The sequence below is a fragment of the Salarias fasciatus genome, chromosome 13 (assembly GCF_902148845.1).
Source record: "Salarias fasciatus chromosome 13, fSalaFa1.1, whole genome shotgun sequence".
Classification (NCBI taxonomy): Eukaryota; Metazoa; Chordata; class Actinopteri; order Blenniiformes; family Blenniidae; genus Salarias; species Salarias fasciatus.
In genome coordinates this window covers 22135261-22152179 of record NC_043757.1, presented here as the reverse complement: position 1 = coordinate 22152179, position 16919 = coordinate 22135261, and the positions used below count along the sequence as shown (strand labels likewise).

Below are 16919 nucleotides of genomic sequence, written 5' to 3'. Positions count from 1 at the left end.
AAAGTTCATACTCTGCCAACTTTCAATCAGCTGAAGCTTCGGCAGTTTGAACTGTTCTCTGAGGTTTTTAGCCTTGGTAAAGGAGGGCCGAAGGGCTTTGGCTTCTCTCCACCACTTTCATTTTCGAAAAACACTTCTGAGCACAGCTGACATAAAGAAAACAGTGTTATGAGTATGAATGTTTGTTGGCAGAAGCAACATCTTCGGGTCTTCTGTAAAGGTCTGCTCACTGCAGACAATTCATATTTTTTTTTTTTTTTTTTTTTAATAAAAATGTATGAACTAGTGCTCTTGTTGTCTTTATTATTAATACATCAACAGATTTTGAAGATTGATTCAAACTGGGTCACTTTATTTCATTTGCAGCATTTTCTTCTCAGAGGTGAATATAAGATAGGAATTGTTTTTAGGAATCTTTTTTTTTTTTTTTTTGTTATAAATGTTGAGGTCAAAATGCATGAAAACACTCACCATGCTGTTCAGCTCAGAGTCATCATAGCTGTCCAATGGATGGGTTCCAGGACCCCCAAGGGGCTCCAGACCCTCTTCATCCCACATATAGGTTCCTCCAGAGCTGTTGGATGGTGAGAGTTCCACAGATGAGACCTGGGGGGCGTCATCATGGACCAGTGGCCCCTGGGAGTCCTGCATCGGGCTTTCATCTTTATTTTCTGTAGGAGAAATACATAAACAAGACTTAGCTACAGTCACAAATTTTAAGTATAAACCAAGCTTATTTTAGGTTTTGTTTTTCTTACCATCTACATCCACACAGTCCCAGTCAATGGTCTCTTTAAAAAAATCCTCTAAAGGTAATTGGTTAACACCGCCAGTTTTCCTGTTATCAGGCAGGTCTCCGTCACTCAGGACATCGCCAACACTGTCAAAGTCGTCGAGGAACTCCTCACTGGTGTCGCCTCTGTCCAACGACGAGGCCGAAGATAAGGACATGTCCTCCAGCGTCTCGCCTGCCGCCTGGCTAGAGCTTGGCTTGAATGTACCACTTCCTCCTCCTCCTTTTCCACCTCTACCTCCAGAGCTTCCATCACTGTCACTGTGAGGGTCTGCTTTTCCAGTCTCACTGGCTGTCTCAACGTCTGCTGCTGTCTTTAATAGCCCTCCACATTCAGACGCAGCTGAGGATCTCGCATCCTCCTTGGCAATACCACCTGGGAAAAGGAGCTTCTGCTGCTTGGTCGGTCCAGGTCGAGCTAGCTTGCAGCCCAATGATCCCACACTGCCAACCAGTGATTTGGCCAGCACACAATTAGGGAGAAGAGGTTTCTTCAGAGCCCGAGGAGTGTTCGGTGCAGGAGGGATCGAAGAGCTGGCTGGAGGAGTTCTGCTGAGCTGAAGTCCTCCACTGAGACTACCTGAGCCTGCAAGGCTGCCATTCAGTCCCAAACCCATTCTCCCATTGCTCATCTGAGGGGGTTTGAGGAAACTACTCCGAGGAGCCTGAAGCTGAGTGTTGGCTAAAGGCTTGGCGAGCTCCACCGCCCGATTAAAGGAGAAAGACCGCGTCATGGGCTCATTGGTGGGCGAAGGAATTTGTTTGAAATGGGTGAAGCTGTTTGAACGAACCATGTTGTCCAGGGCTAACATCTTCAGGCTCTCACTGGACTGAGACAGACTGTCCTGCGAACTGCTCCTGGGAGAAATGGAGCTTAACTTGGGACGTGTAAGGCGGGACTCTGATGCTGTTCGGATCGACAGAATCGAGCCATTGGGGCTCATTTTAGACCCTCCATTTAGTGGGCTTTGGCCAAGTTTGGTCCCTGCTTTGGGACTCATTTTTAAAGACTGCTTGGGAATGGCTTTGGGGCTGGAGACAGCCACCGCCAAAGGGCCTGACCTACGCATTTTAGGCGTTCCTGGAGAGCCATTTTTCACCTCCTTTGTTAGCGAGGGAAGTGTCTGGACCTTGTCTTCACTTCCATCTACAGGACTGGTTGGAGTTGTGGGGCTGGATGGAGTCACTCCCGCATCTCTCTTCCACTTCAGGGAGAAGGGAGAAGCCCGGAGAACGCCATTTGGCCGTGTTCCTGGAGGCGTGGTTTTACCATCCTGTGAAGGAGCGGCTGACTGTGAGGATCCGTTGGTCAGGGGGCTAGTGCCACTACTTGTGGAGCGTCCACCAAATTTAGGCAGTCTTGACACCATGGCAGACTTGATAGGTGCTTTTTCTTCCATTAGATGCCGACAAAGGCATGGAGGAGCATGGAATTATTCACAACTGGGGAAAGAACAGAAAACATAGACATAATTAAATATCAGATTCAAATGAGGGCATTGACAAGCATGTTTTTGAAAATTCTGTAATTTCAACAAAGAAAAACAATGTGGAACTTATTAAGAGCATAAACCCAAGCAATTCACTTTCTTTCATTTTCAGTGATTAGTATGGTGTAATACAGTGTAACAGCTTGCAACATGAGCACACCAGAAATTCATTAGGCCAGGGGAAGTCTAAATGTTTAAAAATCACAAACATGTGAACACATGTTCCCCTCAAGAATGGCACTGTAATTATCTGCAATCAAAAAGAATAACGGTAATAAAACCGGATAGTCCTGTCCTCCTGCTGCAGCAGTTGCACGTCTGTCTCCTCAAACACTGGTGACCCTGTGCAGCAGTAAGGATTAATCTGGCGGGCTCAAAGCTTTCACAGTATGACTTGGGCCTTTGTCACGGCAAGATTTCCTTGATCCTTTAATGTGGTCACATGAGAGACATAAACGCTAAATTATAAAGTCCACACTTCCTTCTTGTTCCTAATAGAAGCGAGTTTAATCACACACGATGCCCATTTGTCAATCCCAATTAGGAGTAATTAGAACTACAAACAAGTGAAAACAATCACAACCACATGCTATTTCTCAATTATTTTTTAGCAAGGAAACTCTTGTACCTAAAGTTACAAAGACTTACAATAAAGCATGAAATACATTTTAGGAAAAGTCAGTTAACAATAAGCCTTTATTATTAAAGCGTTCCATGCATGACATGACCTGTTGCTGGCACAGATTTCAGAGGACTCGGTGCCAACAGACCTCGCCAACGATAAACGTGGGCACACAGATAGACAGGGCCTGGGAGACAAAGGAAAACCAGAGCTGGGAAAGTGGCCAGCGCTGTGTGATCAGTGAATGGGGGACGTACAGCATGTAAAGCCAATGGAGGGAGAACACACTGCTGTTTACCCTCAGTCATTGTTAGATTTATTCAATTCCAATCAACCATGTGACAAGCGTACATGTGTTAGTGGGGCACCTGCATGTTTCATCCATCTGGCTACCGTTAGAATATTATGAATTGAAAAGTTGCTGATATCCAGATGGCTAGCGAGGTGAGCAGAAAACCCATCTGCTTAGGGAGGCAAAGCAATTACAGAACCTTTGCACTGGAAATTGTCCACTTGTCCCAATAGAAACCTACTGCAAAGAACATTATTTATAAATAAATTCATTCTTGTACAAAACAAAAAAAAAAAACAGTTGCATCATTGAATTGTGTTGAAAATTAACAATACAGATATTGTTATCATGCGCTATAATGTGGGTCTCTTATACTGAGAGAGAAAAACAAAACAAAACCGACTACTACAATTGCCCCACATTCCCACACACACACACACACACACACACACACACACACACACACACACACACACACACACACACACACACGTGTCTACATTGAAACAGAATTGCTCACCACTGCCACACAACTGTCTGGCCATGCCACCGTCCTAATCTCTTTCATAAACACACATGGGCTTAAAACACAAAAACACACACTTACAGACTCAAAACGAGGTCAGCGTGCACAGGCAGGGCCTGAAAAGCCTCTTTGCCCTGGGGAGGAGGGAGTCACTGTGTGTCTCTCCGTGTCTAATGGGAAGCAATTACACAAGGAGTTTTCACTACTGTCGGTGGCCCCAGACCCTTTCGGATTTCATTCATAACCAAAGTGACAGATTACTATTACATAGTTACACACACTGGAGCAGCATGTTGACTCACGTGGGTCACTGACCGATATCCGTCAGCTGCACCGCTGCTTTATTTGACCTAGCTTCTTTCACTTTCATGTCACCGTCCAAAACTCGCAGTGAATGACCTCCGTTATGTGTGTGATTTCTGGACTGGTGTACACACAGAAGCAGCTAATGAAACACATCAGCATCATTTATGACAACGGTTCCTTCTCAAGAGCTAATCCCAGCGCCATTTCTAAAGGAAAAGGTCAGGGCAGTGCAGCGCAGCCACATATAAACAACGAGATCCTGACTGACACACATTCAGAGGTGGAGCCGTAAACTGTGCAGACCATCTGTCATACACTCATATCGAACGGCCGGCCCATCCCCCCACGGTCAAGTGGTATAAATAAATATCCCAAAGCTTCACTGACATCAAGAATGAGGCTTGCGTCACAGATCGAGATTTTGCAGAAAAAAAAAAAAAAAAAACATCATCCACAGTCAAGATGATCATAATCCAGGAAAAAAATAAAAACTTGACAGCCTCTAATGAGAACCTCTAGTTAATATAAATTTTAAAAAAAACTGACTATATTGCAAAAAATGTCTGTTCATAAACATCTAATATCATCCAGTTAATCTCTTCTTCACTTCCAGTCAAGGAAGAAACAGTAGAAAATATGGTGGATGACCAAATAGACAGAGGGATGCTGTGAAAGTTAAGATGCAAGCGACGTGACTCCTGGCAGACATTTCCCCCCACTCCTGTTAGAACTGCACCTTCACATCCCTGCAGAGCTGCCCGTGTGTGAAACGAACGGTGAAACGCAGGGACACCTTTTCCTACTCTCTGTCATACAGGCTAACGGAGCTTTATTCCTGTCTGACAGTGAGGTTATCTGGACTTTCTTTCATTTCCGACTCAGAGGACATGCAGTCAGAAAGCACCTGGCAGCGTAACAGGAATACCGGGAAGTGAGGTTTTTAACATCTCTTCAGGCATAGCTTTCACTTTCGAGTAGCACATGCAGACAGAGCACAGAGATGCATTCTTCAGGAGTAACGGGATGGATGCAGATAGGATGCGACAGCCGGAGGGCTGTGATCTATTGGGTCATTCGAACTACGCATGAATGGAGGTGCTCCACTATACACAGTAAATCCTCACTCCTCCCTTTTATAACCACCGTAGGCCTGTCTGCGGCCAACTCCACGTCCTTATAGCTCCCCATCACTGCCTCAGCGCTACCTCTTTATAATGCAGTGGAGTGGACGTCCATCTGTCCTCTTGAAAAGGATACAGCGTGAGAAACGCTTTGGAGAATTTCCAGGTGGCACTTTTAGATTTTTATGTATAAATTAAAAATGGCTTGCAAAAATATTCATACAAATTAAATGTTTCCACATTTTGTCACATTATGACCAAGATACAAATGTACTGTATTGGTGATAGACCAACACAACATGTGACATATTTATGAAAAATGATAAATGTTTTGGTTTTTTACAGATAAAAAACAGAAAAGTGTGCCTCCTCCATTTACTCTGATCCCCTTAAAAAAATCCATTAAAATCAAGTGCTTTCAGAAGTTCACAAATTAGCAAATACAGTCAACCTGTCTGCAATCTAATCTCAGTATTAATCCAGCTGTTCTGTCAAGGCCTTCGACATTCACTGGAGGACATTTGTGAACAAACGTCATAATGAAGACAAAGAAACACTCCAGACAGGTCCGGGATAAAGTCGTGTGGAAGTTTAAAACAGGGATTAATTATTTTTTAAACAAGTATCCCAAGCTTTGGACGTCTCACCGAGCATCCTGGAATCCATCAATCGAAATGGAAAGAGTATGGCAAAACTATAAACCTAACAAGACATTTCTGTCCACCTAACTTGACAGGCCGGGCAGGGAGAGTATTGATCAGAGAAGCAGCCAAGAGGCCTTTTGGAGGAGCTGCAGAGATCCACAACTTTAGGTGAGACAATCTGTCCACAAAACGGGTCTTTGTTGAAACAAAGCTACAAGAAGTCCCATTTTCAGTTTGCCACAAGCCATGCTGGAGACACAACAAACATGTGGAGGTCAGAAGAGACTAAAACTGAACTTTTCAGACTAAATACAAAACTGTGTGCGTGACGAAAAAACAGCACTGCGCATTACAGCATCTGTTGGAGAGTCATTGTCTTTCCATTTCACAATAATGCAGCACATGGTCTTGGTCTATCCCATAAAATCTCAATAAAATACATTTAGATATGCGGTTGCAATGTGACATAATGTGAAAAAGTTCAAGGGGGATGAATACTTCTACAAGTTACATCGACAGAAGAGGAGGCAGCTGATGCCGTATAGTAAATGTAGAAGGTCTGTATATAAAAGAAAGGTCAATCAATTTCATACAGTAGTTTTTGGGGAAAAAAAAACTAAATAAAATGTTTAAAGTAAAAACATTTTATTATATAGACTTCTAAATTCTGAGGTAAACTTTATGCATGGCATTTAACATGAGTGGAAACAGACAAAGGTTTCCAAACATGGCAAAAATGTATCATAACTTAACACAATCAGGGAAAACCCAGAGGCTCCAATGCGCTGCAAGTTAACCAGTATGTGTACACTATTTTGACTCTAAATATATGAGTTAATGGGTGGTTTTAAAGTCATACATACAGTCCCTGACATGGCTGGTCTTTATAATCTCTGCAATAAACTACACTGATTGCAGCTGAACTTTTTAGTAGCCTACTTTTGTATTTCTGAGATTGCTCCTTGTGCAGAGGTAATGTGAGCATTGTACTTGCAAAGTGGCTCATTTCTAAGTCAGCATCTGATGCAGCTTCTGGAGGCCACCAAGAGATATTTACTTCATTTGTAAAAAAAAAAAAAAAAAACACTAGAATAGCCCAAACCGAAGTAATTACCATGTGCACAGAAACTATTATGAGGCAATTTTTCTCAAGGCCGGTACCTGTGCATATCTGGATATCTTCCAGCACAATATCAGGATTTATAACTGCAGAAATTAAAAATGCAAACCGGTGTCTTCAGTAAAACTTAATAAGCAAAGCGCCTTCTCTTTTCAATAAAAAATGGCATATCTGAGTAACTAAAGTCCACACAGGCTGTGAGCTTCATCACGGAGAACTGCAGGAGGAAAGCAATGGAGGGGAAACATGGAGAAGGCAGGAAAAACAGATAGTGAGAGAAAGAAGGAAGTATGAAAGCTGTTTTCTGGTGCTTGTTTGTTCTTGGCATGATGCGGAAGACAGCTGCTCCTCTGCATATCCCCCTTCGTTCTGATACATTCATCTATCTTGGTAAATCTGACTTAAGATAAATATAGCTACTCATAACCACGATTTCAAAACAAATGTATTTTCTTCAGTCAAAGTTGTCAAACTTAATGATTGGTGCATGGTAACCACAAAACTGATGAAGTTTAAATAGGAACGTATTTAAAACATATGGCTAATATTAGGGCTGAACGATATGGGCAAAGTTTCATATCTCGATATCCATGCGAGATATCTCAATATCGATGCGATATATTACAATGGATTCAGTGAAAGTTAAGCATTTTTCAGAAAAATAAAAACATCATAATACAAAAGGATGTAAAGAAAATGCAGTTTTATTTATGAGAACTCACTGCCACTACCACCAAACTCGTTTGTGCAGATTCTGCAACCGCCCTCTGCCATCAGCTGTCAACCAGTAAACGAGGTTTGTGGTTAGCTGGCCTTACCTGTGCATGGGCGAGCTTACATGCAGGGCAAGCAGGGGAAATCCTTGATATCGTTGATTTTGAGATACTAATGTCCTGAATGTTCATATCCCGATATCGATATGATAACGATCTATCGTTCAGCCCTAGCTAATATACTGGAGAGATTGATCTGAGAATAATGATGAAGGGGATAATAAAGATAAGCTCAAAATCGAATTCAATCCAAGTGACTTTTTCACCTCTAACTGAATCAAAAGCAAAGCGCCGCCTCATTTACATGTATTGACGACTTCATTTTCTCTGTGGACTAATAACTAGGCCGGTCATCTGGACAGGGCAGTTGTGGGCCGTAGCGCTCTCCCTGAAGAGATTAACAGAGTGCCATTAGAGCGGGCTAATAGAATGAGACAGGGATGAAGGCAATACTGACGCTAGACTAATGTGTATTGAGTGAAAGCGATACTGGGAAGGGCTGCGCCGATGCTAAAAGATGCTGATCCAATAAGACAGCCAACGGGGCTCAGTAATGCTGTGGACTGACTGTGATGGATCAAATGACAGAGAAAAACAAAGGAAGGCAGTGAGTCGACAAAAACTCGAGAAAGTTCAGGGTGCGGCAGCCTGCTATTTTTCAAACTACAGCATGTAAACATTGCATATGCCATTACACCGGGAAGCCAAAACAAACACATCAAATAACATCTTGTAGCTAAATCTGTTGCTTTTGCCCCCTAAAGTAAGAACAGTAAATTAGAAAATGTTACCTTAACTCAGTGACCTTATCTTGACCTGTGCGACCATTCTGATCCAAAAAAACAATCATTGCGGTGAGAGTTGAACCTCGTGTAGTCACTCTGCACTTGGTTTCCTCCATCATCTAAACTGAAAGTGAGGTCGCGCCCAAGAGCGCCGACAGCACAGGAAAAAGGAAGACACTCTCACAGAGGTTGAGCTGTGTGCTGTCTGGGTCGTCCTCGCATGTGTGTGTTGTGTGCTGTGCCAGTGGGCGTGTGGGCGGAGAGAACGGTCTTCTTGAGAGCGTTAATATTTGATGGGGTATCTTTCAGCAACCCCACCCATTGTGCAGGGAGAGGAGAGGAGAGGAGAGGAGAGGAGAGGAGAGGAGAGGAGAGGAGAGGAAGATCATGAAAAATCCAGATAAAAGACATAGTCATGTATTCTTAATTTGTTGCAGGAATCTAACATTTCATCCAAAATATGGCACACACTAACAACTGGACTACAAAACCCCCCCAACTCAGGAAGTTTTATCTACAAAGTGATGTACAGCTTTCCTGTGAGCAGTCCTGTCATGAGATCACTGCAGCTAATAATCTAGGAAACCAATTCCGGCTTTAGGGAGGGAAAAAAAGTAAACTCTGAAAAGAAAAATACGGTGTCTCTCATAAAAATCCACTGTAAATTTAATTTTCTCCTGCTCATTTCATGCTTGACAGCACACTAATTCCACTCCGTCGACCGTGTTCCGTTAAGAGCCGGCAGTAAAAAGCACATGTTTCTTATGATGGCACGCGTGTTAATTCATCACAGCATGAAGTCTGAAGCAACAGTCATATTATTAGCAGAAGTTAAAATCAAAGCAAAGGGGTATCTTAAAACTAATTAGGCTTTTATGTTTTTTTTTTCTTTCACATGGACTGTTTTTAATAAAGTCTTGATCGAGATTAGATTTGGAACTTTTACACTTGTGCTAAGAAATGGGAACAGGGGGAAATCTTCGATCACGTGACTTGAGAAGCCAGGCTTTTGTGGCGTGACATTATTCTAAGACGCGCTGGATGTATATGCTCTTGACACAAACCCAAAATGAGTCATGCTTTTGAATAGTCACGACACAGCAACACCCTTAAAAAGTTAACGTATTTCATCTCTGACTCATCCATAGCTCGGCCGTGCTGTTCCTGAGGTGTGATCAAGAGTGTAGAAAGTTTCAGCAGCACTTTTATAAATCTAATTATGCTCACTCACAGCGGCCCAGATGTCTGCTCTCCCGCTGACTGTACACAGTATGCAACGTTCGACTTTCATTGGCACGCCTGTCCCTGTCTGCTCTCTCAGTAACACATGACCTTCACATGAACCACACTGCGAGAGGACTGCAGTGCATTTGACAGCCCCATTTAATTCTCACCTTCTGATTGGTCACAGGGGATAGAAAGGCTGACAAATGTCACCAGGCAGCAGCACAGGTGTCAATCATTGTCAGCAGGGTCATTATAGATGTGTGAGGAATAGAGGACAGCGGGCCAAGGCCTCGTTTTTTTTTCTTGAAGAGTAATCTAACTTCAACTCAACACAAGTGGGATACCAGCTAATAGCCAAATGACAAAACATGAACAGAGTACAAACAGAACACGATGCAACTAAGCAAGTTGCATAAGACACTCACAATACATTGCATTTTCATGAAGAGACAGTGCAGTATTTCTAGAGGAAAATGAGTTAAAACTGCTTTGAATCAACTACAAATACAATAAAAGTTAACATTTGAGGGTTGATCTCAGTAAAGAAACAGAGGACCTTTATTGGCTATGGACCTGACTTGTGCAGGCGTCGTGAAATGAGATAGACAAAAACAGTGAGTGTCCTAAGTGGCGTCCCAAGCAGATTGCCTCTGACAGATGGAGGAGGCAGGTGGAGGAGCGTCAAAAACCCGTGGATAGATTCAAAGTCAACGGACAAGCCTGATTTAAAATATGAACATTGTGATATTTGGATATTGAAGGTGGCGAATGTTGCAGTGAGCTGATCATGAATATGGTGGGATAGGCTCATAGGATCAAAAACTTTATCATGAAGCAAATTAATCTTATTTTTTATTATATTTTAATTTATAGAGCACATCCAGTCTGAATTGCTTCATTTTGGATCAAAGAAATTCCAAAAACTTTGAAGAACAGTCATGAATACACTATGAAGCAAGATTCGATGTATAATGCCTTCAACACAGATCATTCCTGTGATAAACATCAGCTTTTTACCAGAGAATCCTTGCACGTGTAAGGTGAATTAACTATTCATTGGGAGAATCAGTGGACAGATCATTAACTGCAGCACTAAATTCACAGCACTGTTGTTCGTCAGTGTGTTTATATCAGCGTGAATCATATCAGCCTATTGGGGAAGCGTAACATTATATTAAACTGTTTCAATCAAAGAATGTACAGAGACAAGATTCTGCATTCAAAGAAAAATATCTCACATGACTCACACACACAAAAACATCTTCTAAGTCACATGCAGGTTACGCAGTTATGAGTCTATCAGCAGCCAACAAGCTCAACATCTCCTCACAGCACTGAGGCTTCACTGGGAGCATGCTGCTTATCTTAACACTGTCTTGTTTTATTGAGAATTCTCTTCTGAACTCTTCACACAGCCACGTGGTACAAGACCACAGAGGTGAGGTGAAACTGTGCAATCTATAAGTCGAGCTAAAAATAATCCATTTCCTGACACAGATGTTCTGGGCAAAGACAATGAATATGAATCATCAGCTCAAATATGATGCTTTCATTCGACTGGTCCTGGTAGCTTCATCCTCTGTGAATGGACAATAATACGTTGCTATTAGGTCAACTTCCTCTATACCTCACTTCCTTGTTTTCTGTGTCTCTTTCTTTTCCACTCAGTTATCAGTCTTCTTAAACAAATATTTCCCCTGACTTAACTATTTCCTTAGGCAGCACTTTTTTTTATACAAGAGTTAGCAAATACTACTATGGGAGGCCAGGGAGGACAAGACTTCATATCAGGCCACAGTAGGGGGTAAACAGTTATCGAATGACATTCCTTTGTGTCCATTTTTAAGAGATAAACTGATGACACCAGAGGGAAAAATATCCAGGAAAGTGATGGGGAAGATGAAACTACTGACTTCACCCACAAGAAACTTCCCACCCGATAAGAATCCCTCCTACTGTGTGGAATGAACACCTGAAGGCGTCATAACAAACTCTGAAATCTACTGTGTGCTGCTGGCATTAGATGAAGCAGCTGTTGAGAATATCATGAAAACACGGTGTCTGAAATTCACATTCATATCAATGCAGGTCACGATAGTTATAATCCGAATAAATATTATCATGAAATTGTTCCAGAGTAGTCAGCGCATTATACAAAGAATGTAGAAATAGGTGATGACATTTGCAATCCTGAGTTCTCAAACAACAACTTTTTTTTTAATCAATCCAATTCAGGGTCGTGGAGATCTGGAAGTGAACTATGCTGACTATGTTTGAAAACAGAATACATCCCTGGACAGGTTGCCAAAATTCACATTCAGGCTATTTAGATCAGTTAACCTCAAATGCATGTTTTTGGAGTGTGGGAGGAAAACTGAGAATCTGAGACAGCCAACACAGTAAGAACATAGAACATTCTTAAAGAGCGCCAACAGGACTCTGATAAAAAGCTATGGAGTATGAACTGCCACTCCACCAGACAATCCTGTTTAATAGTTTAAAATTTCCTTGTCTGAGCATGAATGTGTGTCGGCGAGGAGTGTTTTTCATAACACACGTAGAAGCAATTACTTGTAACTGCTCAATTACGGGTTTGTTCATAAATCAGATCTTAACACTAATTATGCATGTTACCAAACAGCCGAGCTTAGGATCCGGTAAGGTAGGCTACTTTCTGAAACACAACCCCTCGGTGCAATCTTTCTGAATGAGACAAAGGAAGCAGTCAATGAGAAAGGGTTTCAGAAAGCTTTCCTGGGTGAAACTGGAGAAGCTGGATGGGCTGAGTGACCAAAAAGAGGCATTGTGTCAGATGAAACTAACTTGTTAACAATGTGAGTACAAAGGCAGTCGGCCATCTTTCATTAACTGGGAACAGCTCTGGAAACCAGACATAATGTGTGAGGCTAGCACTTATTTTTCAACAGATGCTTGGAAATAACAGTGGAGTCCAAATGGAGACTGGGAATGAGTCAGCAGTGTTTGTGCAGACAAGCTGAAAGAAAACTTTCAACCTCTTAGCAGAGAACACAAGTTCAATATCTGATCCTGAGGACTTAAAGACTGTAATATCACATGATGCAAAGCTTCCATGGATTACTGAACCAGACTTAACGGTTTTGAGACGGCTGGCCCCAGCAAGTTTCAAACACTTTAATGAACAGGAAGTAGCACTTGAGTGAATGAGAGTGGTTTTTACAAAAGGACGTTATTCACTTATGTCCAATAAAAAACTGCCATATCACATCACCATAATAGGAAGAATCCATCATTGTTATTCTTTGTGTGCTGTGCTATATAAATATGGCCACATAAAACGAATCCTTCATGCATCTTGACAATAAATCCAACCATCCAGACATACAGCTGCTGCCAAAAGCCCATATAACACCTGAGTAAACAAACTATGATGAGTAAAAGAACAAAGAGGGTAGATCCTCAACTGGCACCCTATTATAGCTTTATAAACTCACACAATGTAAAGCATAAGCCTGTGTCCACCAGAGTGAAAGAGCAGGACATCTGTAAAGTAGGGGGATCACATTTGTTTATAATACAATAAAATAAATGATGGTTTTGCTGCCTGTATGGTTCCAGGGCAAGCCTTGATGTGGGACATTATGTTTTCATTACATAACAACAAAAACATGTTAGCATAAATGCTATCTTCTTTCAATTCTACAATTTTGTGTTACTTTGTTTTAGACTCAAATCTTGACCAAAATATGCCAAAAATCACATACCATAATTAATGTTTATTAAATAGATCGGAGACAATGTACAGAAACGTGTAGTGATATTTCTAGATTCTGGAGGGCAGTTTAGCTCCAAGCACCAACCATTTTTTGACCGACTGAGTGTGTATCGGAGATCCTGTGTCTACGCTCCCAGCTATTCCAAGCTTTTAAACATCTGTGGTCTTACTGAGGGAATGACAGAACTGATAAGCGTGCCTAAGTTTAGCTCTAATGATAGGCCACATACAGAGAGAGAGAGAGAGAGAGAGAGAGAGGAGGGCAAGAAGGATCAGAGAAAAGTCAAATCAAGCCGCTTGGCTTTGAGCACGACTCGCACATGAAGACAGGCACAAAAGCCACAACAAAGAATACTGAAGGACCTGGTGCCCAAGGTTTTAGTGATACAGCTTTCTGTTGATTTTTCTCACTGGGAGTAGCACGTACAAGCAGAAGTCTGTTACACTTGAGTAAATGAGATCAGCTCGACAAAAGAAAACAGGTAGTGAGTAACACACACAGCAGAAAAGATGACAGCTCGTGTCTGAGGAAGCATTTAAAACTCACCTTGCACTATGCTGCCTACTTTAGTCTGTGTTTCTCACAAATGACTCAACATTTCTATGTCTTTTAAATTCCAAGTTGAATTGAATCTTAGCCTGTTTTATCTGACTCGAGATTGCCATTCATGGCAGTGCAGTGACATGGAACAGGGTTGAAGGGTTAAATGTGTGTTTTCACACATGACCACATAAGTCACTGACAGAGACACACAGTCTGACAAAAACCTAAAGATACAGAACTGCAGTTTGGGTGGTCCTTTACAGGCAGGTGTACAGTACAGGCATTCAGCTGTTGTTGGGAGGAATCAGATTGTAAACACACCCTCAGCCAAGGTGGCGCTCCAGGACCCATGTCAACAGGTGCCTGAGGATCACACACATGGATCTGCATGCATGTGTGTGTGTGTGTTGCAACCCCACCCGAACACTGGGGAAACCAGAGGAGAGTCCATCTCACTTACACTGAGGGCAATCGGTCATGCCTTATCCTAATGTGCATTGGTGCTCTGATGCCATGGCGCTTTACACCGTCTGGGCTGTAATAGATCACCGCCTAAAATGGTGCACACATGCACATGCAGACATCATGGTAAAGACTTGACTGACAGCAGCTTTAGTCGTGGTATAAAAATATGGATGAGCGCGGCGGCGCTGCACGGTATAAAAACCTTGGTTAAATTTGAACTCTACTCTTCTGAGCCTAACTTTACAGCTACATGTGAGTCATCTTCAGTTACCCTTTAATCCTGACACGTGCAAGTGTAAAACATCTCGAGCAAGCATTTCCCTCCAACCAACTGAAGCACATGTCAACAGCACTGCAAGATTGCCTCACTGTGACATCAGTGTGTATCATTTCTGGGCTGATTTGTTATATAATAGGCATAACTTTAGATGAGTATTACATAAAGGAATGGTCATTTTCATTCATGGTACACTGACTCTTTCAGGGCTTGCAATGACTGTGGGGGGTGGCATTGAGAAAACATGGCTTCTTCTCCCTCACTGGGCTGAGGAAGACGACTGACAGCTTCATCAAAAGCTGCTTTCGGATTGATTGTTGCCATTCAGTATAAGTGTGGCTATCATCTACAGCTAACCGCAAAACATTACAATGTGTTTCCACTGTGTTTGCATCATGTGACATGCATAACAGTGTAGTGAATGGCACTTACCTGAATTCTGCTCATAAAAGGAGGATTTACAGAGTTAATGTTGGATCAGCAGGAAGTCCTCTTCTTCGCTGTGTGGTGAATAGCATCATGTTGCAAAGTGAAGCTAAGTCGATGTAGCCATTCCTTGCATTCCTGGTTTTTAAACACACTTTGAGTTGCACTGATTGAAGTTGAGGGCAGCTCGTTTGAATGGCAGCCCTAATGTGCCATTCAGTGAGCCTCGGAACAAACAAACACAAGCTCGACGACGCGATCTGCTGTCTTCCAAACTCGCAAAAAATAACTTGATTCACACTAATTGTTATCTGCTTAAGATTTAAAAGCAGCCCGGAGCGACTGTATCTCGAAGCTCGGAGTTAAACTGTGGATGTCAACAACAGCCAACTGATGATACGGAGCGGAGTAAGGAGCGAGTAGGGCGGTCCGTGAAGGCGGCAGGCGAGCGGCGTTCAGCACAGCGCAGAGTAAACGAAGCCAAATCCTCACGCGAAACGAAAACAACCCGCTTCGACGGAATAAACTCACACACGGCGACGGACACCGCACGGTAACGGAGTGCACACAGACTTCCAGCGGCCGAGGCTCGTCATACCGACATCCTCCTCCTCCTCCTCCTCTCGGCTGCTTCCAGCAGGGGCGGAGCGAGCGGAGCGCGCGGACGTCACCTGCCTCTCGTGGGCTGACTCCGCGCGCTAATCTAATCTAATCTCATCCTGCATGACCACCATTCACCTCTGTGCTTCTGTGCGTGCGCTTTATTTAGCGTCTTTTCAAGATATCGGGCTGTCAGATGCAGCCCATATGCCAGTGGTTCTCAAAATCCTAATCCACATTCAGATTACAGAATAAATTTTAGTGCAGTAATTTACAAAGTGTATGATGACCTAACAAATATCCAGTGAAAGGCCTTTCAAGTGTTTGAGTGCAGTTGTGGTTATTTTTATCACTCAGCTTTTGACAACAATATTTCATAATGCATGAATTCCTACATTCCCTTTTAGCATAAAACAAAATTACAATTGGCCAGCCTGCTGAAAACAAATACATGAAAGTTTATCTCAATCTCATTCAGTCAGAGATCTTTTAATTCTTGAAATAGTTTTGAGATGGTTGTTAGATTATTTGGTTCCCACTGAGCAATAGACGGCTAGTAGACGTCTAGTATTTTTTTAGACCTCATTTCAACCGTCTAGATTCCGTCTGTTTTTAGACGGAATTTAGACGTTGCAGTTTAATCAATTATTCTATAATTATTTATTAAAAAAAACAACTGTAAGGTGCATAGCTAATCTCCAAATACTGAACTAATATAATTATGAAAGCCGTTGAGCGATATACAGTATGGTATAAATATAGCCGAGATTTAGACGTCTAAATCTCTACCGCATTTCAACGTCTAGATATAGACCGAATCTAGACAACTGAATTTAATCCATCATTCAGTACTTTAAACAATAACTACAAGTTGCAAAACTGATCTCTAAATATTGGATTGAGATCATTTTAATAGCCATACTCGTTATAAGGTATAGTTTAGATGTAGACGTCTAAAATCCCTCATTTCAGCGTCGATAATTACACCATTCAATTTATTTTACATCTTTAGAATACTGGAAAACAAAAATCTGATGGAAGAGCCAACTCTTTGAAGTGCACAGCTTTCACAGTAGAGTGATCGGTGTTTTCGCGTTATTCTGTCAAAACGTATGAAACCTCCACAAAACCTTCGGTAAATCTGAAAGCCCAGA

General features: G+C 42.1%; 1 protein-coding gene across 3 annotated transcripts in view; it reads right to left on the bottom strand.

The window, feature by feature from the left end:
• Positions 1-15741, bottom strand: part of ccser2a (coiled-coil serine-rich protein 2a) — a 48268-nt gene extending 32527 nt beyond the window's left edge. The window contains exons 1-3 of one of the 3 annotated variants that reach the window (XM_030106061.1): positions 15172-15741; positions 759-2236; positions 472-671 (exon numbers count right to left, since the gene is read on the bottom strand). In XM_030106061.1, coding sequence (XP_029961921.1) covers positions 472-671; positions 759-2193 — 1635 coding nt within the window. In that variant the 5' untranslated portion in view covers positions 2194-2236; positions 15172-15741. Of the gene's footprint in view, positions 1-471; positions 672-758; positions 2237-14457; positions 15078-15171 lie in introns of those variants that run through there. The other 2 variants (XM_030106059.1, XM_030106060.1) reach the window with 2 other exon arrangements.
• Between the last annotated feature and the right edge of the window lie 1178 nt (positions 15742-16919).